Source organism: Citrus clementina, unplaced genomic scaffold (genome assembly GCF_000493195.1).
Source record: "Citrus clementina cultivar Clemenules unplaced genomic scaffold, Citrus_clementina_v1.0 scaffold_3, whole genome shotgun sequence".
Lineage (NCBI taxonomy): Eukaryota > Viridiplantae > Streptophyta > Magnoliopsida > Sapindales > Rutaceae > Citrus > Citrus x clementina.
Window position 1 is genome coordinate 48,124,206 of NW_006262339.1, and position 27,369 is coordinate 48,151,574.

General features: G+C 35.4%; 3 protein-coding genes across 5 annotated transcripts; 2 read left to right on the plus strand and 1 right to left on the minus strand.

The window, feature by feature from the left end:
- Positions 1–2,403: 2,403 nt before the first annotated feature.
- Positions 2,404–9,038, plus strand: LOC18046206 (O-acyltransferase WSD1). Its single transcript, XM_006444776.2, has 8 exons — positions 2,404–2,688; positions 4,778–5,365; positions 5,531–5,597; positions 5,946–6,043; positions 6,222–6,431; positions 6,577–6,714; positions 6,825–6,959; positions 8,370–9,038. Exons 1-8 carry the CDS (start codon positions 2,404–2,406, stop codon positions 9,036–9,038), a joined length of 2,190 nt encoding a protein of 729 aa, XP_006444839.2.
- A 1,209-nt stretch (positions 9,039–10,247) lies between these two features.
- LOC18046208 (cytochrome b561 and DOMON domain-containing protein At3g61750) lies at positions 10,248–12,338 on the plus strand. Its single transcript, XM_006444784.2, has 4 exons — positions 10,248–10,589; positions 10,697–11,093; positions 11,220–11,512; positions 11,597–12,338. Exons 1-4 carry the CDS (start codon positions 10,278–10,280, stop codon positions 11,876–11,878), a joined length of 1,284 nt encoding a protein of 427 aa, XP_006444847.1. The 5' UTR covers positions 10,248–10,277; the 3' UTR covers positions 11,879–12,338.
- Positions 12,339–12,504: 166 nt separating this feature from the next.
- LOC18047013 (protein TSS) lies at positions 12,505–26,729 on the minus strand. Of its 3 annotated transcripts, none has more exons than XM_024187648.1 (26): positions 26,393–26,729; positions 26,050–26,136; positions 25,885–25,946; positions 25,224–25,316; positions 24,884–24,956; positions 24,456–24,767; positions 24,289–24,356; positions 23,895–24,026; positions 23,414–23,455; positions 22,713–23,234; positions 22,443–22,597; positions 21,269–21,824; positions 21,119–21,181; positions 20,875–20,976; positions 19,839–20,156; positions 19,310–19,402; positions 19,100–19,201; positions 18,473–18,577; positions 18,108–18,241; positions 17,354–17,537; positions 16,856–16,987; positions 16,338–16,450; positions 16,098–16,188; positions 13,361–15,678; positions 13,145–13,214; positions 12,505–12,790 (listed from the first exon to the last, which is right to left on the minus strand). In XM_024187648.1, exons 2-24 carry the CDS (start codon positions 26,108–26,110, stop codon positions 13,525–13,527), a joined length of 5,667 nt encoding a protein of 1,888 aa, XP_024043416.1. In that variant the 5' UTR covers positions 26,111–26,136; positions 26,393–26,729; the 3' UTR covers positions 12,505–12,790; positions 13,145–13,214; positions 13,361–13,524. The 3 variants fall into 3 exon arrangements, with proteins under 3 accessions (XP_024043416.1, XP_006444843.1, XP_006444842.1); XM_006444780.2 differs by having other exon boundaries at positions 26,050–26,142; XM_006444779.2 differs by having other exon boundaries at positions 26,050–26,156.
- Between the last annotated feature and the right edge of the window lie 640 nt (positions 26,730–27,369).

Below are 27,369 nucleotides of genomic sequence, written 5' to 3' on the forward strand. Positions count from 1 at the left end.
TTTCCATATGAAAGTTTGCAAAATGTATTGCTTTTCTATTTTTCCATTAACATGATTAGAGGATTTAACAAAAATATTGATAAATTGACTTTTTTCCCCCTAAAAAAAAGTTATTTATTATCTTGGTTTTGATGGAAATAAACTGTAAAGTCTAAGTTCCCCGTAGCTGGTTTTATATTGATATTTTTTATTAACAAGAACAAATTATAATATTGAAAGTTTCCCATAACTAGCTTTATTTTTATTTTGAATGTATTCTGAATAAATATATATAACCATTTTTGTTGATGATTTATTATTGTTGTTGAAAATATGTTATTCAAGATGGATTACATGTGTAGGGTTCTTAACTTATGTTATAATATGTTTATTTTCGTGATTTCATATCTTTAAATTAACAAGTTTTATGAGTTTATAGTACTAATTTATAGTTGTTATTGGTTGCAACAACAATAAAATAAATATTCACGAAGATAATAAATAATTAGGATTAAATCATCTTTACATTCAAGGTAAAATAGTCATTTTATGAGGGTGCTAACGGAAAAGTGATACAGTTTTATAAACTTCAGATAGATAATTGCAAAAGAAGAAAAAAAAGTTTGTGCATTTTTAATAAAGTGCAAAACATTAAGCGGTCGGTAGATATTTATCCTTTAAAGTATTGTTTAAATGTTCAATTTACTTTTAGATGATGTGTGAGTTTGTGTAATAAAGAGTTGTTCAGTATCTTTGAAGGTTTTGATTAAGAGTAGTAATGATACTTGAACCCTTCAATTTATTTTATCAATCCTTACTTTTCAATTACCTCTAGTTATTCGCAAAATTACTCTTTGTTGAAAATTAAATTTTAATTTCTTTTCTTTTCTTTTCTCTCTTATTTGTACCGTCTCTCTCTAAGCGTCACCATCATATAATCACTTATCTTCATGACCTCAAAGGTTTTTTCTTCTTTTTTTTTCTTTTTCTCTTTTACATCAAAAACAAAAGGCCTGAACAATTTTAATTAGAAAATATCCACTAGAATGGCTTTAAGAATGTGATTGGCCATAATAATCTGGTCCATTGGTTTCTTGAATCTTGTTTTCCGGTTGTTAAAATTTTGATTACTAAGGACCTGCGTTGATAATGTTAGATTGAAATATACTTGATTTGGAGTTCATAAAGTGGATTCAAGTCCGTGGCTTTGAGTACAGCTCCTCCATCTCAACCTTAATCAGTCAATGAACCAAGACTTTGTTTTGATTTAAAACATGCTTTCAGTTCATAACAATCATCTAAATACTCTTCATTTTCCATTGCAAAACAAATTCGCCGCATCAACACGATAACTGCAAGAGCTCAAGTTTCTGCTAAATTGTAATTGAGACAAAATTTCAAAACTATTTACGAGATAATTGGCTAAAAATCAGAATTTAGAGAGCGAGAGAGAGAGAAAAAGAAAAAAATATTTTTATTATTTTTATTTTATAATAAGGATAATTTTGTAAATAAATACAGTTAGTTAGGAAGTGGTAGTTGGCGAGAAAATCTTAGCTTACTTTCAAAATGCTCAATTTTGATTAATTTCATTTTGAAAGTAAGCAAAGCTTAGGTAGATGATAGGCTGCCGCTGATTAATCAAGATAATATTCAGTAGACTATGCCAAGTTCATCTTGAAGGTGTGCTAATTGCGTGCAATCTTTGTTTCATTTATGGTATTCCCATATCCTAAATTTTAGCTAGATGATTAGATGACTAATCAAGATGGTGAGCTAGCTTAAGCTTAAGAAGAAGAATTAATAATGCAATTGGTGTGCTGATTATAATCAAGAAGCAATGTGAGCTCAGAATATGAATGATGCAATCCTTCGTCTCTCTTCTATGGTGTCCTAATTAATTTTCTTTCTTCTTCTTCCTTTTTTTTTTTTTTTTCAGGTATCCTAATTAATTAACATGCTTACGTTCAGGATAAGATAGAGCTAGCTAGCGCATGAATGATGCAATATCGATCCATCTTTCCTTGATGTTATTATCGCATGTATCTTTAAGATGAAGCCACCTCGCTGCTCTCAACTGTACGTGCAATAAAATGCGCATGCAATGCGGGCTCAAATGTGAAAGTTTGAAGAGTATGAAATTGCAAATGCAGATAGTACGCAATTGTTTTGTTGTAGTTTAGTGGAGAATGGATTGCTCATTTATTGGTATTTACTATCTCCATCAAAAAGACAAGAATTCTGTCAGCACGCATAAACATCTGTAAACAACTTGAAGTTATTAAAGCATAATTTTGAAGTCACACGCATTTGTTAAAATTCTCTCTCTCTCTCTGTCTCTCTCTCTAGTGTCCATATATATAATTAACCTAGGCAGGTCACAATCCAGCCAGGGTAATTGATTTAGAGCTTGGAGATCAAATAATGGAGTCTGACGAAAAGGGTGGCCGTGTGGGTCTCAGAATGAGAAAGCAACTTCTAAAACCAATTGAAACGAAGAAAGCATGCAAGAAGAACGAGGGCAAGGAGATGGAGATGGTCACAAGAGAAGAAGAGCCATTGAGCCCAGCTGCTCGGCTGTTCCATGAACCAAGCTTTAACTTGTACATCATAGCAATCATGGGGTGCAAGACTCGAATTTGCCCTCAAGTGGTTAAGGCCAACCTTGTGCACACCTTGCTTAAGCACCCCCGCTTCTATAGTTTACAGGTATTATATTGAGGCCAATGCTATCTTTCGTTTTAACGTAACATACACACACTCACAACAACAGTATTAATGGGGCCTGTTATTGTTGCTGTGAGTGTTGTGTACGTTACGTTAAACATAACATAGGGCGATCCTTATATTAATTCATCATTAATTCTTCTGGTTATGGGGATTATATATATATATATATATATATTCCTTGATTTATATATTATTAATTTAATAAACTTTTTGTTCTAACTAGCCAATAACATATGAGAAATTATTATTACATCACTTTTTTTTTTATTTATGTTCATCTAACCACTATAAAATTTTAATATATTTTTTATATCACTTTTTTTTTTAATTTTTATTAATTAAATCATTTTATATTAACATTATTAAATAATTTAAACAAAATAATAATTTTATCCTTAAATAAATTAAAACATCGTTAAAACACCATCTTTATTCGAGCTCTTGCTATTGATCTTTAATTACTGACAGTCTAAAGCGTGTCAAATTAAATAATTTTACTCTTTAACAAATTAAAACACCACCTTTATTCAAGCTCTTGCTATTGATCTTTAACTACTGACAGTCCAAAGCGTGTCAGAGAACAACAGAAGCTTTTACTTCGATAGAGACAGTTGTGGTCAATCAGTCATGCTCATGGTTACGAACCGAGGGCTTGCATGCTTGCCACGTGTTTATCGTAAACTGCTAGATACACTTAATTAAAACGACCCACACAAAATCCAGGCCAAGGGCCTAAATAGAACATTGGGATAATAACATCTATATCCCTTGATTGTGACGTTTCTATTAAATCAAGATATAATTTTTTTCATTTGTACCAAATAGGTCATTACTCTTTTCTTTTCTTTTTTAAACACCATATGTAATACACACATATATTTTAAAAAGTAGGAGGGTAAGTAAAATTCAAATTTATTATTTAATTTCTTATCTTTTTAAAATTTAAATCCGAGTGACTAATAATAAAATTGTTTGAAAATGATTCAATTTAAAAAAAATCTATACATACATGTGATTATGATTATGAAACTAAATTTCACCATCGGGAAAGGATCTACCAAAGTAGAGAGCTGTTGGTACAAATGAACAAATTAAAACCACATCTTTAATTGATAAAGCGTAACGAAGTTAGGGAATTAGACATTATTAGCCAATTTGTGTTGGAGAAATTTTAATTGGGGTGGGGATATTTCCACCCCATTATTTGTGTAAACCCACCTCACTTCTAAAAAATATTTACAATAAACATACTTTTATCTAATAAATACAAATCAACAAAAAAAATTATATAATTAATCAATTAAATCATTCTTATATTTTTTTCTTACTTAGTTTTTTATTACTATTAAAGTAGTTTTAATATAAGTTCTATTTAATTATTTTGCTTTATGACATAAAATGTCCCACTTGCCGAAAAATATATGTGTTCTTGTATCTAATACTTTGATACTTAATTTTGTGACTTATAATCTAACTTTTTAAATGAAGTCTAATAATTTTTAATATTTTACATGTAAATGACATAAATTTGAAAGCCTAATAATTTAATGAGTATTTTCTCATAAAGACATTATGTTAGTTTAATTAAAAATTAATAATCATATTAATAAAGTAGAATTAATTATTTAGAAACAATGAATTTTGTATAAAATAAAAAAAAATTTGTTGAAGTTAAATTAATTTTTTTTGTATTTTTACCCTTTAAGAATAAAATAGTGAATTTAAATTTAGGTTAAAACAATCTAATTAGTCAAATATAATAAAAAAATTAAGTCACAATAAAACAAATTAAGATAGATTTAATTGATTAATCTGTATTCTTCTTTATTTGAAATTTTTAAAAATAATGAGAACTTTTTGAAACTATTTTCTAAAGGTGGATGGTTTTATAAAATTTGTGGGGTGGAAAAAAAATCATCCATTCTAAGAATAATTAAATCTTCCATTCTACTAATTAATCAGCTGGTAATAAATTAATCATCCATTCTACGAATTCTGCCTGCTGCACATTTCCTTCAATTTTTATTTATATAAAAATAAAACTTTAAATTGAAAAGCGATCGTACAGGTCGGTGATGGAGAGATGATGAGATGGGTGGCCACAGAAGTAGAAATAGAAAAGCATGTAATAGTTCCCGAGGTGGATCAAAACATGGACATGAAATCAGCAGAGGAATTTGTAGAAGATTACGTGTACCATCTAAGCAAAACCAGGATTGACAAATCACAACCCCTTTGGGACCTTCATCTCCTCAACGTCAAGACCTCTTCAGAATCTGAAGCAGTTGGCATTTTCAGAATCCATCACTCTCTTGGCGATGGCACTTCTCTTATGTCCCTTCTCCTTGCTTGCACTCGACAAATCAATGACCCCGAAGCCTTGCCTACAATTCCAGTCAAGAATAAGAATAAGAAGCAGCAAGACAAGGAGCGTTATAGAGGGTTTTGGAATGTTTTGATGACATTTTGGTCGTTACTTCAGCTGTTTTGGAATACTGCGGTGGATATTTTCATGTTTATGGCCACTGCATTCTTCTTGAAGGATACTGAAAATCCTTTGAAAGGTCCAGCTGGCGTGGAATTTACTCCTAGGAGAATTGTTCATCGAACTGTTAGTTTGGATGATATCAAGTTGGTGAAGAATGCTATGAATGCTGTAAGAATGGAACAATATTATATTGTTTTAAAAAAAATTCAATTCCTCCACTTAGATATTTTTAATACACAGAGCTAACAGCAGCTATAGCGTCTGCGTTTTAATTAAAAATGTACCTATATAGTCTGACTGTCTGACTCGTTTTTGTGCTGTGCACGGATGCAGACCATTAATGATGTTGCCCTGGGAATGACACAGGCTGGCTTATCACGATATCTCAGCAGAATATACGGTGAGTTTTTCCCACTTCGCTTGGTATAACTAGAACTTTCTGAATAAAGCTTTATTTGTGCCAGTCCATCTTCTACTAGTAGAGCTTTTTGACAAGTATAAAAATTGGTTGTTTAATTTTGGTTGTCAAATGTCAAATGAAATTTTGTGATCATTAATTAAAAATCTCTTTAATTACTTTTGGTTGTTCATTTCTTTGATAAAATGTACACATGCAGTTCAATAGTTTCCTTGTAGTAATTACCAATATATATAACGGAACAGTGTAATGTGATTAATCAGAAAGTTAAATCGAGTGCTTGTTTTGAAGAATATTAATTATGAATTGATTCTTTCTTGCACTTCGCAGAAAAGGGTCAAACAACCCAGAAGAAGAATAATTTTCCAAAGAATATGCGGCTGCGATCGACTCTGCTCATTAACTTGAGACCTACCGCTGGGATTCAGGTTAATGCTGAATCTCTCTATCTGTGCTTTTCTCAAATTTAATTACCCGCCAAACTCCAGGCTCACGAGATCATCGGCATATTGAGCATATAAATTTTGGCTATGTTATATTTGTTAACACAATCATACTAGTACTGATGTGCATATTTATTACGTTGGATGCATGTGCATGTGTCAGGCATTTGCTGATATGATGGAGAAGGACACTGAAGCCAAGTACGGTAACTGGATTGGTTATGTCCTGCTCCCTTTCACCATCGGAATAAGAGATGACCCATTAGATTATGTCCGCGAAGCTAAGGCCACAGTTGATAGAAAGAAGCATTCTTTTGAAGCTATATTCAGTTTCTCCATTGCTGAGATTGTTCTCAAGCTTTTTGGCACTAAGGTATGATCCAATTAATGAATCACACACTGCAACCCTGACTTTGACAATCTCTACTTTAAAATATATATGTTAGGGACGCCAAATTGTCACTCCCATTAATTTGGAGAAACTTTCATTTGTTTCGTATTTTCCGAATGCTTAACAGGCAGCAAGTGCTCTATCCCACAGAATCATAGCGAACACAACAATGTGCTTCTCAAATGTAGTCGGACCCCTGGAGGAAATTGGTTATTATGGCATTCCAATGTCTTACCTTGCCGCAACTTCTTATGGTCAGCCTCATGTAAGAATTAATTGATCTAGAGCTAAAACAAAATCATTTGAAGAATAATCCACGGATATACATTTTAAGTTGCATTGAGCTGTTAACTCATACAGTGATTCGTGGTGCAGGCTCTGATGATTAACTTTCAAAGTTACGTCAACAAAATGACTACCGTTCTATCAGTTGATGAAGGCACAATACCTAATCCTCACCAGTTATGTGAAGATATAGCGGAGTCACTCAAACTCATCAAGGATGCCGTTGTAGCTTCAGGATTGCATGAATGTCAAGGAAAATAAACATATTAAGCTTTGAGGCAATGGGTTCTATATATATATGTATGCTTGAAAGTCTTAGTTGCGGACGATTAAATCGTCCAGACTTGCTACTATAGCATATAGCATTATAGTTAATTAAACAGAAATACGCTAACACTTGTAATAGTGAATTTTGATGAAATTCACATTTATGTATTTGTATTAAAGAAGCTTCGTGTGTGTATATATATATAATTTTTTTCTAGTGCGAATGTCCATATTTTTTTGAAAATGTGAATTTAAAATTTTTCTCTGTTGTCAAATGTTTTCACAAATGTTGTAAAATAATTTTTCTAGTGAAAACTTAAATCCACATTTTAAAAAAGTGCTGGTGCTCGGCCACACCAAACAATAATTTTATACATATAAATTTATACCGGCACAATGGTGGCTTTTTGATCATTCGCTTGTGGTTTACGTGCTCTTCTCATTCTCTTCAGATCTCAAGTTCTTGGTGCCTGTAATTTGAATAAAAATATTCGGTTGGCTGGCTGTGTATTGTATGTAAAGTCCATAATTTGTTCTATTAGTATAGTAGCGTTGCCTTTTGACCATACTTTCTTTTCCTTAACTCCACAATTTCAATAAACTCCATAATTTCAATTACAATGCGACGGTAGTTATTCAAAGTAGTTATTTAAATAATTAATTAATCTTTATACACATTTCAATTTTATTTATAATTACACAGACATGGCAGTTCACTCACTCCAGCAATTAGCTCTATTTTATGCTACAAGCCTACAAGGCTAGCCTTAGTAATTATTCATAGTAAAACAGGTAATTATTAATAGTAAATTCCACTGCTTAGATGTGTTAGTTTCCGCTGTTACAGGGCGGCCACATTAACCCAGCACAGCATTAACTGATCTTAATTAAGTCATTGATTGCCGTGTTCATTCTTCAATTTTTTAATTAAGTTATTAGATATTTTGATCCTTTTAAGGATGGAATGGTCAGCTACATCGGCTACAAAAGCTTTTCTTGATACCCTAAAACTGGTATGCTTCTTTCTTTTTCTAAATTATGATGAGATTTAAATCAAGTTCTTTAAAAAATAATTTTGTTTTTTTACCGTAATTTAGGATTTTATAATAAAACCCGTATACGCATTTACATAATAATGTAATTTATGTCAACTTAAAAATTATTTTAAATAAATAAAATATTGTTAAATTGTCAAATACTCTCTTGAGTTATTAGACACAACTCTTAAGTTATTATAAGTTATCACACCCGTCTTATAATTATCAATTTTTTTCAAAATTAATGTATATATGATAAAATTTTCTAATTGTTGGAGTGCGAAAGTGCATGCATTTCTTGTCTTTAGTTTGGCTAATTTGATGTTTACAGTGTAATGATTATAAGATACGATGTGATTCTTGGAGAACACAAGAGCCAGAAAGCAATGAATTCATATCAGCCTTAGCAGCTGGCATGAAATCAAAGCTCATAGTAGAGGTCTCACCCGGGGTGTCACCATCAACTTTAGCCCTAGCAGCAGCTGCAAGACACACTGGAGGCAGACTTGTTTGTATTCTCCCGGAGCGAGTTCTTGCCGAATCAAATAAAGTAATTAAAGACTCCGGTCTCAAAGACATCGTGGAACTCAAAACTGGAGACCCCGCAGAATTGTTATCGCACTACGGGAATATCGATTTCTCTTTGGTAGATTGCAAGAATGATGACTATGAAAGATTGCTGAAATTGCTAGATGTTAATCCGGAAAGGTCAGTAGTGGTTGCAAACAATTTGGTGAGTGAAAAAAGAGGACTGGAAGGTACGGTTAAAGGATTGGAAAGAGTTGAAGTGAGGTCTATGAAGCATCCGATTGGAAGCGGCATGGAAATTACCATGATTGGTAAGACTAATGACATTGAGAAGATTAGACCAAGTTCTCCAAAGGCAAGAAGGATTGATCGGGTTGATATCAAGAGGAAAACTTTTAAGAGCAATTGGGTTGTTAAGGTTGATGAGGAGAGCGGTGAGGAACATGTATTTAGGGTGCCTGAATATGCTTAAGAAGAAGACTGCTCATTCTTTCAAACAGAAATTAAGCTGGATGCTTCTCCTATAGCAAATATTGTTGTACTGCTGAGGCAAGATGAAACAAGCATCAGGGACCAGGATTGGGATCTCACTTCATGAATTGTGCAGCGGTAAATCTTGAATCAGGGACTCCGCTGATTTACCGACCAATATTAATTACCCTTAATATGCATTTGCCTATCCACAAGGCTCTCTGCTCATATGACTGAGAAACTTCTTTGGATTTTGATCCCAGTAAAATTGGTACCTCATCTTCACGTTGTGATGATACTGCATGTTGCAATCTACAGTGAGAGGAATTATGGAATAGTTGATTGAGTGTTCCTTATTATTTGTGTGGTGTTCCCTGAGGCGTGATATATTATGGGGAATGATTATGTGTAATGAGATGATTGTTCACATAATGACTGGAAGACATTTAATTAGTTTCTTGTTTTATAATTCGAATCAATGAATGTAAAAAGAAATGAGGCTGGTTATGAACTGTAGTTACCTTGATCTGATTGCATTTATGCCAAACTTGAATGCATGAAATCTCAGAAATTGACTTGGAATTTTCTGAGATAGTCTTTTAACTTTTTGTCAAAAATTATCCTCTGTTTCTTTCAATCAGCAATCGCGCAGATTAATTTTCTGAAAGATATTAAGCTTTCATAGTCATATGACTTTAAATGGGGATTTCTGTATTTTATTTCCCACTATTTATTCTTTAACATTCATTTGCGTTGAGCTGTCAAAAGATGAAGGTTACGTTAACTTGGAATGCAAAGCAAGTTTACTTCGAACTCAAAGCACCTTAATTATCTTTAATAATCATATGGCATACCAGAAAATTGTGAAAATGCTTAAATTTTTTGAAACCTGATTTGATGCTCCATCGAATCCAAAATTAGGTATTATTAATAAATGTAAAATTGGTGTTATCAGTGGTGATTCTTGCCAAAATTGATTCTTACATTCCCTCCAATCTTTACTGTATGACTTGTTGCTTGCTTAGATTACAAGGCTAAATCAATTGTATGTGATCTGAAAAATGTTATGATTGCAAGATTTGGGCGGGTTTCCAACTGCCATCACCAACAACCATAATGCAGCCTTCATGTTCAAGAAACTGGAACATCCCAACCACCACAATGTCTTCACTTTGACAATTTCTTTACCTAGTCATGTCCTTTTTGCCGAATGGCCAAACGTTAGAAATCTCAGATTGGAATGGAAAATTCAAGATTCCCAGTTCCGGATTCAAGGATTCTTGTCTTCTTATACCTTTTCAGCCTATCCCTGCGAGCAAATATTTTGGCAGTGGCTGACAATAAAGATGCTATTGTCGTGGGGATCAATAGAGAAGGTAACGGTAGTGCATTACCTCAAGGTGAGAATGCTGACGTTGGTGGCAGTGGTGGCTACAGTGGTGTTGAAATTTCAGAGCTCTGTAATATAGATATACAAGGTTTTCTTCCTCCACCATATGGTAACGTATCTGGCTTCATTTGCAAGCCTATTTGGAACACCTTCATTTTGAGGGTGAGTTTCATCTAATTAATCATCATCATAGCATCACCACATATGTATATTTAGACATAAACATTTGATTTTTGATGACTTTCATTAACCAACATTCTCTGTTGCAGTACGCGCAAAGAGATGATCATGTAATGACTATAATTTTATCTGCTATATATACCACTGGGTGGGTAGGCATGGGATTTTCAAAAGATGGAATGATGGCTGGCTCAAGTGCTATGGTGGGATGGTTCAATAAAAAAGGCCAGCCAAGAATCAAGCAATATTATTTGCAAGGTACCCGATCATCGCAAGTTATACATGACAAAGGTGAATTGCCACTTACAAATGTTCCTCCAGTTGTTGCAATTCATGGAGCCATGATTTACATGGCATTTCAACTGAAGTTTGAAAATCATCTTCGTCAGCAACCTATCATATTGGCTTTTGGAAGCAGATATCCGAAGCACTTTCACCTAACGCATCACGTGGACAAAAGAACCATCATGTTTGATTTTTCTGGAGGTTTGTTCATCTCCATTTGAACTGTTTTTGAGATTGTTTGTTTGTTCGTTGAGATTTTTTCAGCGCAAAAAAAAAACCTAGTCGAAGTTCAGACCCTGACTGATAAGAACCCTACTCTTTTTCCAGGTTCTTCATCAGTTTTATATGTAAGTTCTAGAGAGAAGAAGAATCATGGGGCGTTAGGTATGATTGGATGGGGTATAATTCTTCCAGTAGGGGCAATTATTCCGAGATATTTCAAGCATAAAGATCCCTTATGGTATTATCTTCATGCGATTATTCAGCTTGTGGGATTTATCTTTGGGCTAGCCACAGTACTACTTGGGATTCAGCTTTATAATAAATTAAATGTCAAGAATGCTAACATTTCAGCGCACAGAGGCATAGGAATCTTCATTCTTGTGCTTAGCATCCTTCAGGTTTGCTAACATTCTTGTTTATGTAGCACGACATAATTTTGACATATGTAAAGAAATTTAATTTGATTTCTTACTTGATTTCAGATTTTGGCATTTTTTCTTCGACCCAGCAAGGATTCCAAGTTTCGCAGGTTCTGGAATTGGTACCACCACTGGTTTGGCAGGCTTGCACTCTTCTTTGCATCCGTGAACATAGTGTTGGGAATCCAAATTGGATATGCAGGGAATGAATGGAAGATAGGCTATGGATTTTTGCTTGCTGTAGTTTTACTTGCAGTGATAGTTTTAGAAACATTATCGTGGATGAAGAAAAGATCAGATAAGACTACTGCACCTCCAACATTCCAAATGAATCCAGTACAATGAGAAATGTTGAAGTGATCTTGTTAGAGGACTGTGTTTCTCAATTGTGTCTTTAATTCAGATTTGTCTGGTGAGCATATGACTGATGAATATTTGAGCCTGAGAAATGAAAAAAGGCCAAGATGCCAAAGTGCAACCGATCCAAGGGATATGGCCGTATGGACTCCAAACTCGAAAGCTTCAGTGTTATGATGAATTTTAATTGCTATTCCCACGGACGAATCGTAAGGTATTTGCAGAGTGTTTTTTTTTTTTTTTTTGGTTTGCTTGGATAGGATACGTCGAGTTTGTTGATAGCAAGAAATTGTACATTGCACTCATGACCATCTACCTATACGATCAATCTACAGTCGATCTTCGCATTTTGTAACCCAACAAAAACCTGCTGTTATTGATTGGATTATGTATAGATCATAAATGGCACCTACCAGATTTTTCTTTTTTCATTTCGCCTTAAGGCAATCTGATATCCTCGACACTCATGTGAGTAGGTTCAAACCTCGTATCCCTTGCTTTAAAGACAAGTGATTTTACATCTCAACTAAATGACTCCGTCGTGGCATTTACAAGATTACAATTATATATGTGGAATAAATTGTTGATGCTATACAAATTGATGAAATCACAAGTCAACTTGAACAATGTGTCGATGCCGATTAAAAATGAGTCATGTACAACTAAATCAAATTAATTACTTAAGTCTTTTACTATAAGAAATCAGAAAACTCAAATGTCATTAAATGCTGTAATCCAAGATATCAAAATTTCCTAACCATAATAAGGAACCAAAAATTGTCACCTTGAAAAACATCCATGGGTCCCAGGAGTAATCCTATCATAAAGTTGCAAATCAAGCAAACGTTAATATCTATCAAGTCCTCAAGAGTAAATCTTTGGAATCTTCCTATTGTAAACCTGCATATCAAGCGGGGGAAAAAAAATCTTGATGAGCCAATAAAATAGTAAAAGCTACTTATGACTTACTTTCCTCGGCAGGTTTTAATTTCCTATTATTAAGCCGGTCATTTAGGACAGCCACTGAATAACAAGAGGATGTAAACTAAGATATTATAGTTTCCTTAAGGATTCATGCATAAATCTAGAGACATGTCTTGAAACTTTACTGATTAAATGATTTTATGAATTAGTTAACAAAAAACTAAGATCCACCAAAGACGAACCAGGACAAAATGGTGGTTTGCAATCATTGAATCAGTGTCAGATACACACAGACACAGATACTAAAGGACTGTAAGGATGAGACAATACCTGGTCCATAAAAATATTGCCTTTGCCCCGATCACCTTCAACCATATGGATACTGTCAACAGCAGATTATCTGCATGATTTCTGAGGATGTCAGTATGCAAGCTTTAGAAACAAATTTTATTCACAATATATTATTTCCAATGCAGTGCTGGTGAGAATGTTTAGATTTGAAAATTACTATGCATGGAATAACATATGCTTTCATTATGAACTAACCTGCATTCTCTCTGAAGGTGTTCTGTTCATAAAACTGATGAGGCAAGGCAATTTGTTACCGATGACAGCCAGAACAAGAAAACCACAAATTATTCAATCCCCCTTTCTATATGACAGAATGAAGGCTTGTAACTTCTTAGCATGGTAAGAACACAAAACCTAAATTATACAGCAGTAGCTGTAGAATCTCCAGTTGAAGAAAAGCTGAAAGACTTTGGAGCTTCACTTCCTCTGATTACCCGGTTATATATAACTTTGAAGGACTGTGAGCCATATGGCCGACTGAGAAGACTAATTGGTATTCTCAAAGTCTGCTTTCGGTTTCTTCTTCCTCTTACCAAGATGCTGAAGGTTTTCTCACCTTCAATTTCCCTTTCAACATTTCTTCTCAAGCTTTGGTTCTGGCTGGTAAAGTGAACGGGTTCACTCCCTGCATTTTCAGTCCCACACAAATTTAAATGACCATTTTCCTTAACAAACTCCCCCCTAACAGTTTCCCGACCGATTCCAGCTACTTCATTTGCATTATCCATTGATTTAGATGCTAGAAGGTCCACTTCTTTCTCAGCATCTCCCACAGCATCAATGTTCTCTGGCAGAATCGATGCTGAACATGAACTATCAAGGTCGCCAGACTGTGCTTTCGGCTGCATTATGGGATCCAGAATTGGCTCAACAACAGGTGGTGGAACAGAAAACTCCATTGGATGGTAGCCAGGCAAAAAGGGCCCGGGAATGAACTCTGGTACATTGGAGTTCCCATTGCATTGCCATGAGAAATGATTGTGATGAAAGGCACTGGTAGTCACAGGAAATGTACTGGTTGGTACTCCTTGGGGTTGAGTGTAGGGAGGATACATAAACGGCAATGGCTGCATCATGTTGGGAGTTGAAGGAGGTGAGGGGTATGGCTGGTGTGGAGATGAGCACATTGGATTAACTGTAGGTAAGACAGTAGCAGGCCTTGGATGAAGAGTCATGTTTACAGGCCAAGGTGCAACAGCTGTAACTGCACCAGGACCAGGAGGCAAAGTCATATTAATGGCAACTGCTGAAGCACGTGCAACAGCTGGTGATGGGTTGAATGGTACTGCAGATGCAGACAACTTCCTATTAGGTAATCCCCGAGTGTCACCTGGATTGAAAACTGATGGTTTTTCCTTCAAATCATCCACTACTTGTAGTGTCGACTTTGTGTTATCATGGGATTCAATACTTTCAGATGAATCCTTCTCATAAAATTCACTTGTTGGAGAATCAATTGAGTTGGGTATACCATTAATCAATATGCCATCCTGAACCACTTTATGTATGTCAACAACAGATCCAACTCCTCGCTCACTCTCAGATACCACCACAGATGGGTTATCTTCCAATCCATCAGATATATGAGTTTCTTCCCTGTTCGGATGAACCCCAGTTTCCTCTTTTAAGTTATCTGTCGCATCCAATACAGAATCACTCTTCTCTTCATTTGTTTTTTCTGCCCCAGTCACATTGGTGTTAACATTTTCTTTTTCTTCCATCGTTCCATCTTCAGGTTTTCCAAAACTAAATTCCTGATTATCTGGATTATCACTTTGTGGAACCCTGACTTGCAACATCGCAATAGTACCAGGAGGGGCAACTGCTACTTCCTTGTAAGAAGGAGATTTTCCAAGACTGATTATTGAGTTCTTCACTGAGCTGGTATCATTTGGTGCAGAAGCAGGACGGGATTCTGAAGGAGAACTTGAAGGCTCACTCCCATTTATAGAAGCTTCTACTGTTCCAGTTTTAGCAGAAGAAGGCATGGACTTTACCCTGTATGCTACAGCCTTGACTACTCTCCTCCCAAATTTGGTACCATGGAAGGTAGTCACAGGGTGGTGATCTGCAGAACTTCCATGAGATACTGCCCTTTTCTTTAAGAGGTAATACCTACTACTGTGATGACTACTCTTGGCTGAAGAGTAGTCAATAACTGCATCCGCATTCCTTTTCTGATAGCTATGAACCTTGCCAATTGTTGCCCGCCGCTGTTTTAGCCGCCGCCCATATGAACCAGCTGATCTCAGCCTTTGAACTGGTTGCCATCCATCATCTCCTTCCTCGTGTATTGCAGATGAAATTTCTTCCGTGATGTTTGGTTTTTCTACTGCAGACTCTTCTACAACAAGCTCCTGCTGCTGAAATGGTATAGAGCTCCCCTGATTGACATCTGTGTCACTTTCTGGTTCAGGTGCATGTGTCTCTTCATCTGAACTTTCTCTCAGAACTTCCTTGGAAGATCCATCAGGACTTGTTAAATTGTTGTCTTGGTAGAAGTTTCCCTTCACCTATAACGGAAAATTTAGAAACACGATCAGGTCCAGTACAGAAGAACAAGGAGTTGAACACACACACAACACAAGGACAATGCATGTTAGCCACCCCATGAGGGGCTGCCTATTGATTTTGCTTTGACTAAAATGACAAATTGTTCTATCTCATGCCGGTTCCTGGTCAGTTCTTACTAACCCAGTTCCAGTCTGGTGTCCCACCAAATACCATGATTAGACCTTAAGGGATGATGTGTTACAACTTTTAATTAAAGTTTCTTGTTAATGTTGAGACTTCCCTCCCCTCAGCATCATCAATGTTTTTAACTAACAGATTCAGATCATGGAAGTTTCTCCACTCTCCACTACAACAAGAGCAGCAATAGGACAATTTGTCTCTTTCTCCTATTACCTAAATATATTTTTTACCAACATACCTTTGCAACATAGGTCTTTCTCTTCAATGTTGAGACATTTCTCCCCTTGGTATCATGACTTGGATTAATGTAGTCAAGTAAATCCGATACACTGGTATAGTAAAAAGACTAGCTATTAGCAATAAGGGTATGGATATTTCAATTGAAAGAAAAAAATGCACCAAATCCTGGACATCAAAAGTTCAATAATCAATTCAGTTGCACAAGGTTCCATATTATGGACGGTAATATAGAAATTACCTCAGATGGCCTTTGCTGGCTATGGAAGCATCAGGCTTCCTAGTACCATTTCGTGCAGCTTCTTGCTGTTCAAAAGCCTTGGACTCAAAGTACTCAAGCCAAGCGGCAGCATCCTGAAGCATTTTCATAAAGCTTATGACTACATATCAATTATGAGAAGCTAACCTCCCCACACTGAAATCCCAGCTCCACCCATCCCCACAAGAAGATTACATAAATGTGTAAGCATCGTGATTTGAAGTTAGAACTCATAATTTCAAGTTATTTAGTAAAAGTACCAACTCTCCGTTTATAGCTATATCCACTACCAACAAAAATGTATTATCAGCAAACCACATTGAGTAAATTTTAGGCAGTTTGAATTGTCTAGCAGTCATGAACGACGACCAAGAAGTACTCTCAAATATCTCAAAACAACAAACACACATAACACACTAAAGCCTGCCACATTCCCCCCCCCCCCCCCCCCCAAAAAAAAAAAAAAGAATTGAGCACAACTAACTTGATACGTAAAATACCTGTGTACGCAGATCATCTGGGCCCAACTTTGCTCGAAGAATCTGCAAGGTTGTTTGTTCATGCTGAACACTCAAAGGGTAAGCCTCCATCAATGAGAGTGCAATTGCTATGGCATGGTAACTTGCTGCTGTCTGCAAAGCATTACAGAAACAGAAAATTCCTTAAAGCTATAAACAAAATTCCAAAACAAAGAAATGTAAAATGAAAATTTTTATCAGTCATTTATTTGCTCCCAATAGGATCTGCACTATCAGTTCTAACAGCACTACTAGAACTGTAAAATTACATACCAACTTCACCAGTTAAGCAGACAACATGAGTATGGATTTGTTTTTGCAGCATCTTATTTTAAACGTGGTCCAATAAGTCAGATCTAGGTTGACAATTTGAACATGAAACAATATGTTGAAATTTTTTTTGTATATTATAGATGGTATAACATTTAAGAAATTGGCTGAAACTGGTAAGAAGAAAAAAAATAATCAACAAAACAACACCTGAATATGATCTGGACCGAGTAACCTTTGGTTACACTTCAGGGCTTTGTGGAGATATCTGAGGGCAACATGTACATTCCCAAGTCCTTCCTCCATCATAGCCACATTGATGTATGTTGCAGCAGTGTTTGGATGAGATGGGCCACAAGTCAGATGTAAAAGATACAGAGCTCGCTTTACATACCTGATCAACAACAAGGTTAGACCTTCAGAACACAGAGAAGACACCCAAATATATAAAAAGGGTATAATCTTCATCATTGACAAAGAAGACATGAAGAGGACATTTTAGAAAAGAAAAGTATTAGCAAAGATAAGATTGGATGTTAATTAAAGGAAACAAACACAATATAGTCTAGAAATAGGTTATCTTCTTAATACCATCCCTCGATCAAGTGACTTTGAAAGTCCACAGAATTGGTTGATACAACATGAATGGAAGTTCCAGTTATTCTAATAGCCAATATGTACATTATCAGCATGGAAAACACAATCAGTGTGATTTGGTACACCATTATAGTGAGAAACCCCTATATCCAGATAGCAGGCTGAAACATGTAGGCATAAGACACAAAATTATGAAAAATAATAGTTACAGTCAGGACCATCCATATAATACAAATAAAATCCACTCCTATAAGTTTTTCACTGGCCAGTGGAATATTTGAACCTTTAAAGGTATGGACTGAAGCTGAGCCCAGTAATATTACCTAAACCTAGAAGTTGATATGCTTTATGCAAGAATAAAACATACTTGAGAGCTAGCTCTGTGTGCTGAAGCCTATAATAGAATACAGCAAGATCCCCATAACTCTTCATTGTATCCGGATGATCAAGTCCTAGTTCTCGCTCATTGATATCCAAGGCTTTCTGCTGATAAATCGTAGCCTGAATAACAGAAAAGATAGTTGAGTATTGATTCAGCATCGTCTTGAAAACTTTTATTACCGATCAATCAAACACTAAAAATTTTACAGTTTTGTCTATAAATCGAAGCCCAGCAAAAATGAATTAAGTGCTTATTTAGAATGGTCTGAAAAGATTTGGCAATGAAACAAAAATATTGGTGTCATGGATGATGCCTCAGCAAGATTAAAACAAAATGGATATCCAACAAACCTGATTGAAGTCTCCAGTGTGATACAATACTACAGCAAGGAGGCTGTAAGCACCTGCAGTCATTCGATGGTAGGGACCACAAACTGCTACCAGCTTAGCAAGGGCCTTCAAACATCACAAAGGTAAACAAGATAAAAAAATACAAAATAAGAAAGGGTGAAGACATAGTTTCAGCAACTTTCCGTCACCAGGGATGGAGGATCTGAAACGGGCAGCAACTTTATTTTTATTATTTCTTTAATTGAAAATCTAAGATCATATTATTAAAATTTTGAAATATAAAATTTGAATTAAATTAAATAAATTTATCAATTAAAAAATATTTAAAATTATATTGAATAAAATTAATCAGTAATTAAAAATTTTCTTTTAAAAAATTGTTAATTAAAAAAAAAACTTTTTTTTTTTTTACTATAATGCTATATTACATATAACTTGTTCAATATATACCCATATCCATATCCAGCCTTTAAATCTGGACATGAATTTGAGTATGAACATATGATAAGTATGGATTTGGACATGGATATCAATTATCAATACCCAAGCTGAATGATTGCCATCTGTATGGTTGCTGGAATACCTTACTAACAGATTACATAGAAGAAGGATATATTTAAGTAGTACCTTGGTCCCATAGGTGACTGCATCTTCAAGTTTTCCCTTATCTAAAGCTGTTTTTGATGATTCCAGGAGCTGTCTTCCATCGGCAGATGAGCATGCCGCTTGCTGCAAAGAATTAATAAAAAACAATTCAAAAGAAGATACAAACAAACTCCACCATTTCAGAGAGAAGGAGAAAAAACTTGTTCCATCCTTCTTATCATAGTTAGGTACCTTATGCACAGGCACCAGGCTGACAACATCTATTTTTCGGAATGGACTTGGAGAATCCATGTCAAAATCCCTTGAAACCAACTCAATACCCACCTGAAACCAGTATTAGGAAACAAGAAATGAAAAACAATTGAGTGTTAGTGTTTCATTGATGGCTACAAAATTTATGGGCTATGAATTCTTGGCACAAGCAACATACTATTTGTGAACTATAAAAAGTATTTTTCTGATCTAATTATTCCAAGTTGAGTCAAACATTCCAATGTATCTACAGATTTCCGCCGAGGTAAACTTCTGCATAAATCATCTCAATGAGAGATACACCAGTTCAAGGATAACATCAATACTCTCCATATGAAAAAACAGTATTTTCTCAATAGAAATTAGATGTGTCCTAAATCAAGTTATAAAATCTTATACCCCTGCCCATTCTGAGGTTATATTAAGTTACAGAACTACAGATCCACAGTATTCATAGATAATTCCAGACACTCAAGAATTTTGAAATTCATGGATAAGTATCAAATACCTTGTGACACAACCCCCGTAGAATTGCAAATTTCCGCACATCTTTGAAGTTTAAGCCATTAAGATCCCACTCATATCGCTTCATCAAGAACAACTCCAGCCATCTCCACACAAGGGGATGGACATTATGAGACTTATTTAATCCATCACTTTCATGCACTCCAAGCATCAGATTCAGTGCAGCAGCTATTGAGACAGCCATTCTCTGAGTGTTACCGACAGCAGAGATCACTGCCTGAATAATGTGCTTAAATGCCCGAACTATCATCTCATGAATACAGAGTGATTGTACGTGTGACAGCTTTTCCGATAGCTTGACCTAGTACCAACACAAACAGCAGGCATTAGTCACCATGGACAAACCCTTAGTTGCAACATCTTAAAAATTATAGGTCTCTGCATCTTCATTAGGATTTAAGTTCTGATGATGATTCCCAGCAAAAGGATGCAAGGTAGTGCATGTGAAACTCAGCAACATGACAGAAATGCTAAAGGTAAGGCAACAGAACTCAGAAGGAGATGAGATTTCGATGCATTACCAGTAAAGATAGAAACAAGTTTACATTCTTAATTATTCTATATCTTGTCCTTACTTTCAGGGAGGTTTTATAATAGAACTTACAGATGGCCACTTATGATTCAATTCTATCTTATTTTGACAGTAGTGTGCAATTTATTAAAAGATTTGCTAGGCATGTTTCAAACATTGTTGTATTCAGTACTTCTAAAGACACATATTGCAGTTGACAATAATGGAAATACTCTAAAGAGTGGACAACAGCTGTCAATTTGTCATTACGACACATTAAGGTGTACATATGGAGTGGTTCTTCACACAGGCATGTATCATTCGAACAGAAGACCTCCAAAAGACTGGAATGGATTACTATAAATTACAGACAGATGTCAAAGCTTGACGCAATTACATTGTATTCAATATGGCATAGGTTACAAAATAAAGCTTCCTCCCTGTAAAGATATTATGATTATACATGTGTATCAAGGAAGCAAACCCTGATTTGAAATAAGGAACTCACCACATGTCCCAGAGAACGCATCTGAAGGCCTCTAGTATGCATGAAATCAGTAAGGGTTCGGCCATCAACTGGTGAAAGTTCCAGAGAACCAAAATCTGTTACCTGTATTGAAAGATAATTAAATACTGTAAACAGGAATAACCATAACCTTACCTTTTTTTTTTTTTTTTAATCTTTGATAAGAACCATAACCTTACTTACACGTAAATAAACAGAAAAACAAAGAAATACTTTCAGAAATTACCAGTTTTGGGAGTGCGACTTCAACATAATAGTTGTGAGACAAGTCAATTAATTCCTCCAAGGACTGTTAAACACGGTAAGTTAGTTACCACCATGTAAGACACACAGGGAGTTGTATCTTCCCTAGAAATCACATCAACAAAAATATTACCTTACAATGAAGTCCAGTTTCAGATTCTTTTAGCCGTGCAAATGCCTCGTCAGACAACAAATTCTTTAGTGCAAGCTCATTTTCTTTATCCCTGCTTTCAAGCCTAGCTTCTATAGAAGCTGAAGTAGCTTTTTCAGATTCTCCATTAACTCCATCTGCTTGAGATTTTAAAGTTTCAGAATGTATTTTGTGATTACTTCCTTCTGATTTTTTCCTGTTATTCTTAAGGGACTTAAGAGGTGTTCCGAGCCCCTCAACCTTCATTTCACTCTTAGCCTTCTCGTTTGATAGTTTCTTAGCTTTCTCTTTTGATAGTTTCTTATCTTTCTCAGCATTCTTTTGGTCCTGTAAATGCTGTATCCAGCAGGCTCCAAGTTCCCATCTCACAAAATGTTCCCTTTCTGGTTTCTCTTCCTCAAGCTTGGCAATGCTTTCTTCCAGCAGTCTCTCCACAAACATTTGGGAAGCATTAAGCTCTTCGCGTTCCAAATTTTGCAAATTTGGTGCAGGTTTATTGTCTTCTAAAGTTGTTGTCTCATGAATAAGTAATCTCAAACTGTAGGGAACATAGCATTATTTAAAACTTTCCCTGAAGAAGAAACATTACTAGAGGAAAACCACAAACTGAGTAGATGCTGTCATAATGAAAAGAAATTATGGAAATGCATAATAGTACTAACTGTAAAGTGAAAATAGCATGCATTTTTGTTTCAAAGACATACTTCAATGTAAATATATGAGCATGGAAAAACAAGCAAATACCAAATAGGATTACAAATGAAGCATAAGCACAGGCTGAACATAGAAAACTCCATATGATAATTTCCATCTCCAAACATTAGGGGGCTGAAAGTAGTCCTTCTAAAATGTTTGTCTAAATATGGTATATGTTCATAATAATAATGTAATAAATTAAAACTATTAAGATTACTTATAAAGTTAAATGAGGATTAAATTCATCATTCACCAAGGAGAGACCTGCGAAAAATTTCTATTGCATGCAACATACATTTGGTTGAAACTCAAACAATATAATGGGTCATGATTGTGTACTTATTCTTCTAAACGATAAAATTGTCCAAAACACCAGCTATTGGTTGAAATCTCACACAGACCTTAAATTATATGAGATACGTGATAATTTTAGAACACAGACCAAGGTTTCTAATCAAACCTGTTAATATTTAGTGCATTAGCACCGCCTTCAGGCTGTTCAAGTTCAATGCTTTGAAACAGAGGACCAACTTTCTTGTTCTCTCTCTCCTGAACCTTCACAACAGCTATGTAGCCACAATATCTTACATTGACAACACCAAGGGTGGCAACATCCTGCAGTCAAAATGTAACGATACGTTCAACCGTTTATAGATCACCTCAATGACAATTTGGGGAAAAAAAAAGGGATAATAACATCATTAACTCAGCAACTTAATATTGATCTTACATGGGCAGCGGTATTTTCATCAGCAGTAATCCCTTTCAGTAGGTTTCTTTCGACTAAATTATTTTTATCCACTCCAGTTGCTTGACTTCCATCAATTTTAGTATCCACTTTGCAGCATGCATTGGAAGCATCTTTCATGATGGCGATCCTCAAACCCCCTATTATCTCAGTATAGAGTATTTTACAGTTACTTGGATAGATTAGCTCGGGTTTTCCCATCACATGGTGCACAGCTTTGATGGCTCTGAAAATGGCAACATCAACAAATAAGTTGTGAAGAAGGAATGCTTTCCTGTCTCGAATCTGCCTTTCCTCTGCTGTCTTGCAAGGCATAGATGCAACAAACAAGAACTCATTGGCCCAAGGAATCAAATCACTTTTCCCATCTCTTCCTAGACCACCTCCATTTCCTCCCCATGCTTCATCTTCTGCAGGAAGAGGAGGGAAAACTGATGGTGACTGTGCTGCGATGGGAGGGATGAGCCATGTGTTCGCTCTGAAGCCATAAGGAAGATTCCCAAACTGCAAAGGGTTTAAAAGAGGAGGGTTAATAACATGACAAGGGAACTATAAGATTTGGAGAACTATAAAAACGTCTGACTCAAACAGATTTCATAGAAAGGTCAGTAAAAAGATGTTTGACCCATTACCCAAAAAAAAAAAGGAAGGGAAAAGAAACTAAAGCTGTGATGATTATTTACCTTATTACGTTCTGAGAATGCGTTCATGAGCTCATTGTATGCCTGCGAAATGATAGATGAGATATATAACTTCAAATATCCAGCACAGAACCGAACAGTAACACAGAATGAACTGAAATTTTACAAATGTACAGCCTATGTACAAAATCTCCATCCAGACAACTTAACCAGTCAAAGTAGGCTAAGGTAAGAAAGTCCAGCACTAGCATAAATCTCCATTTCTAAAAGAAACTACATGTGACCACTACTGGCACTGTCTAGATTTGGCAAAACCAAACCACTCTAACAATTCAAATCATTTTGGTGAGGCAAAAAATATTTGAAAAATCAATTGAATTGCAAAAGATAGTTAATCTATTTTACTGACCAATCTTCTGGTAAATAAAGCACAAGTATGAACATTGTCGAACTTGAAGGATAACAATGTAAGAAAAACTAAACCATCAAGGACGCAAGTTGAGCAAGGGGAAAAAGAACTGACATTGTCAAAAGCTCGGCTAAGCTGCCCCAACAAATCAACAATGTTGTGACAGAGGATCCGCTGCTTTCCTACACTATAAAACCCCTTCCTGCAAGCTTCAACATTAACCATCTTTCCATTACAAAGCTTCACCTGTGAATAAACCGAAGACCTCAATGAGAAATCTAAAGCAACATTGTAAAGAATAATAAGAATAATGCTATAATTTGAATTTGTCTAGGATGCCTTTTCGAGGTAAAGTGCTTCGAGTAAAAGCACTATAACTGGCTTCAGGAGGTTTTTTTTTTTTTTTTTTTTTTTTTTTGGGGTACTTGTTCGGAAAGCACTTGAACCAAAAAGAAAAAAAGAAAAAAAAAAGCAATCTAAGTGTTTTTTTTAACTAGTATCGTCTTACATCAAGGGATAAAAGATGATCATCAGGGGAAATTTCTTCAACCCGTCGCTTCGGTGCCTTCCTTATAACTGCAACCAACATTCAAAATAATCCACCGCAGTTTAATTACAAATACAAAAATTTAAAATAATCTTATATAAAGAGATGCAAGGGAGAGCGAAAAGTACATTGAAGAGGGGGAGTGAGATGAGAAAGTGAGAAGAACTCATAGAAACTGCTGAGCTTAGGGAAAGCGTGGCTCATCTCTCCATCTCCATCAACCGTCACGTCATTCGATGATTTTGAATTCTTGGATTGCGGTGAAGACGGTGGTTGCGATTGCTTGTCTTTTTCATTTTTGGCGGTAGTTTTCTTGGCGCTCTTACTATCAGGCACATTCTTTCCGGCGTCGAATCCGCAAGGGCCGAAGCTCGTCGTACACGCCACAATGTCCAGGACGCGCCTGACGTGCGCCGCTGCCCCCTCTTCATCGAAGTCCTCTGTTGGATTACACGGAGCAAGAATAACGGTCGAGTATAATCAAACAGGCGTTCCAAGAAACCGCGGGGTAATCTTGAAGCCAACAAATAATTACCGTCGGTTAAATAAAATTTACCTTCCGTTAGCGAAAGAACGCAGGGCTTCAGTGCTGCCACGTCGACCGCATCTTTTAACCGCGGGCCCCTTATCTGCTCAATTTAAAAACTCACAAAATTATTCTATTCTTTTTTTTTTTAGGCAAAACCGACATAAGAACTTAAAACGGATAAATATTTTTTTAATTACAGAAATACCCTTACGTATTTCACTCTTATTCCCTTTTGAGCCCAACTAAATTTAAACAGGTTACCGTTACGTATCAAGTTTTTTTGTTAAAATGAAATACACTTACAGTAAAATTTACAAAGAAAAATGGGAAAAATGGAATAGTTTCTCAAAATTTGCGAACTTTTTACCTCGTGAGATAATGAAAAATTGGTGATAGAGCAAGTTTCTGTGTTCACAGAGAGCAGCCGACGAACATCTATAATCCTGTCCGTTGATATTCCCTGTTGACAAACATTATCTTATAGGGTTAAGTCATATCTTTGGCTAGAAAATTAACAAATTTTATAATTACAATGACGCGACTATCTCACACGTAAAAAGCGTAAATTTAATTTACTAGTGAAATGAAAACGGATAGTTGTGTTTGCTATTGCTTGTATCAAAAATTCAGTCTCTAACAACAAACTCGAGATTCGAGTTCAGCTAATACAACTAATGGGGAAATTTGTTTAATATCATAATCGTAGCGTAGATTTCTTTTTTCTAAAAAAAAGGCATTTGCAATAAATATATGTGTATAGACACACACACACACACACACACACAGAGTCACACACAGACACACACACACAAAAAAAAAGCGCAAAGAGAGGAAAGATGCCCAAGAAAACAAAAGAGTGTGGACGCGCAAGCAACACCATCACAGAGTTGGTGCCGCTGACTTGTAACAGCAGCGAGAAAAATAAATATATTGACAATTAATTCAAGCTGAATATTCGCCCACGCAGAGTGGCTGGTTTCAACATGTACAAGTTTAATGAACTTAACCAAGGAGCACCAACACCAAACCTTTAAAATAACTCGAGTATCATCGGGAAGGTTTACGGTGATGTCCAGAACAACCGGAAGAACTGCAGAAACATAATCAATTTTATCAACACGTAGCTGATTATATAGTAAGCAAGAAGTTGACAAAGAACAACGTATTATTTAAAATGAATTGAGGATATATACCCTTCTCTTCTTTCTTCTTCTTCTCGTTTTTGGCCTTGCCGCGACTGTTCCTTGGAGCCATTTTCTACCTCTGCTAGCTTGACTGAGCTGAAACTATAAGCTCTTATCTGTTTAAGTTAACTTATTTCAAGAAATAGGATGAAACAGAACCGTATGCATTGACCAAAATAGAGAGTAAAAATGATTAATAAAAAGCACGCATGTGTTCGCATACAATAGCAAGTGCCAATAAATAAACTTGACCTATGAATCTATCAGAGTTCAGAAATTAATCGATATCAATTAAAGTAGACATTAATTAACCGAAAACAATTACCAAGCAGCGGAAGAGAGAAGTACGTACGGGAATTTAATGCAGTTTGTAGTAGAGAAACCGACGGCTGCAGCAATAAGAATTAATACACCGTATATAAGGTATAAAAAGAGTATTAAGTAAATAACGAAGCTCAGGGAGCTGCAAGAATGGTGGGTTTTGAGTACGAGAAAGCTAAGTGGAGAATAATGAAGCGTGCTTAAGCATAAAAGAGATATGAAACCAAACGAAATGAAGGTCTCATCCACATCCAATTGAAGAAAACGGTGTGAGAGAGAGAGAGAGAGAGAGAGAGATTGAGAAAGAGAGGGGTGGGTGGGTACTAGGCCCAGCGGGTATGATAAGAAAGGAAGGGCGGAGATTTAACAGTCAGATGATATATGGCATTTTATGCCAGTTTCTGGCTAGATATATATATATACACCCACACACACACACACACACACACCGTTTTCCTTTTTTTTTTTTATTGTTATAAAATTTCGATATATATTAAAAAAAATTAGTGAAAGTGATATAAATAAAATTCTAGAATTCAAAAGGCAGCTAGGGAAAAAAGAAAAAAATAAAAGAATGAAATTATCTGCACAAGGTAGTCAGCTTTAAGAAATGGTTCTGTTGGTGTTGCACTTGCAGATGAGCCAAAATCTCAGCCTCTGAAGTCTTGAGTATTACTTTCATAATAAATTGTTTCATTTGTGATATGTCAAAACAAGCAAACCCACATTGCTGTAATTCATTTTGCATAATTATCATATGGACATAGTATCTATATAGAACGTGATTAATAAAAATGCACCAAAAAGACCGAAAAAGATGTGCAGTAAATTTATATATATATAAAAAAAAAAACTGAATTCCAGATTTACCATTTAGTTTATATGTTGTAACCAAAATCAGAAATAAATTTGGTATTTCTGCATTACCGTATCCGCTCATTAGTAGCTGATTTGAGACACTGCAATTTTCTTTTCAGTGTTGATTAAAATGCAGTGCAAGCTGCTGAT

Coding starts and splice junctions, on each gene's coding strand:
- LOC18046206 (XM_006444776.2), top strand. CDS start 2,404: ATGGAGTCTGACGAAAAGGGTGGCCGTGTGGGTCTCAGAATGAGAAAG. Junction 2,689..4,777: donor CCCGCTTCTATAGTTTACAG/GTATTATATTGA, acceptor GCGATCGTACAG/GTCGGTGATGGAGAGATGAT. Junction 6,432..6,576: donor TCAAGCTTTTTGGCACTAAG/GTATGATCCAAT, acceptor AATGCTTAACAG/GCAGCAAGTGCTCTATCCCA.
- LOC18047013 (XM_024187648.1), bottom strand. CDS start 26,110: ATGGCTCCAAGGAACAGTCGCGGCAAGGCCAAAAACGAGAAGAAGAAG. Junction 21,825..22,442: donor AATGCACTAAATATTAACAG/GTTTGATTAGAA, acceptor TGTTCCCTACAG/TTTGAGATTACTTATTCATG. Junction 21,182..21,268: donor AAACTGGACTTCATTGTAAG/GTAATATTTTTG, acceptor CGTGTTTAACAG/TCCTTGGAGGAATTAATTGA.
- LOC18046208 (XM_006444784.2), top strand. CDS start 10,278: ATGGAAAATTCAAGATTCCCAGTTCCGGATTCAAGGATTCTTGTCTTC. Junction 11,094..11,219: donor CATGTTTGATTTTTCTGGAG/GTTTGTTCATCT, acceptor CTCTTTTTCCAG/GTTCTTCATCAGTTTTATAT. Junction 11,513..11,596: donor TTGTGCTTAGCATCCTTCAG/GTTTGCTAACAT, acceptor ACTTGATTTCAG/ATTTTGGCATTTTTTCTTCG.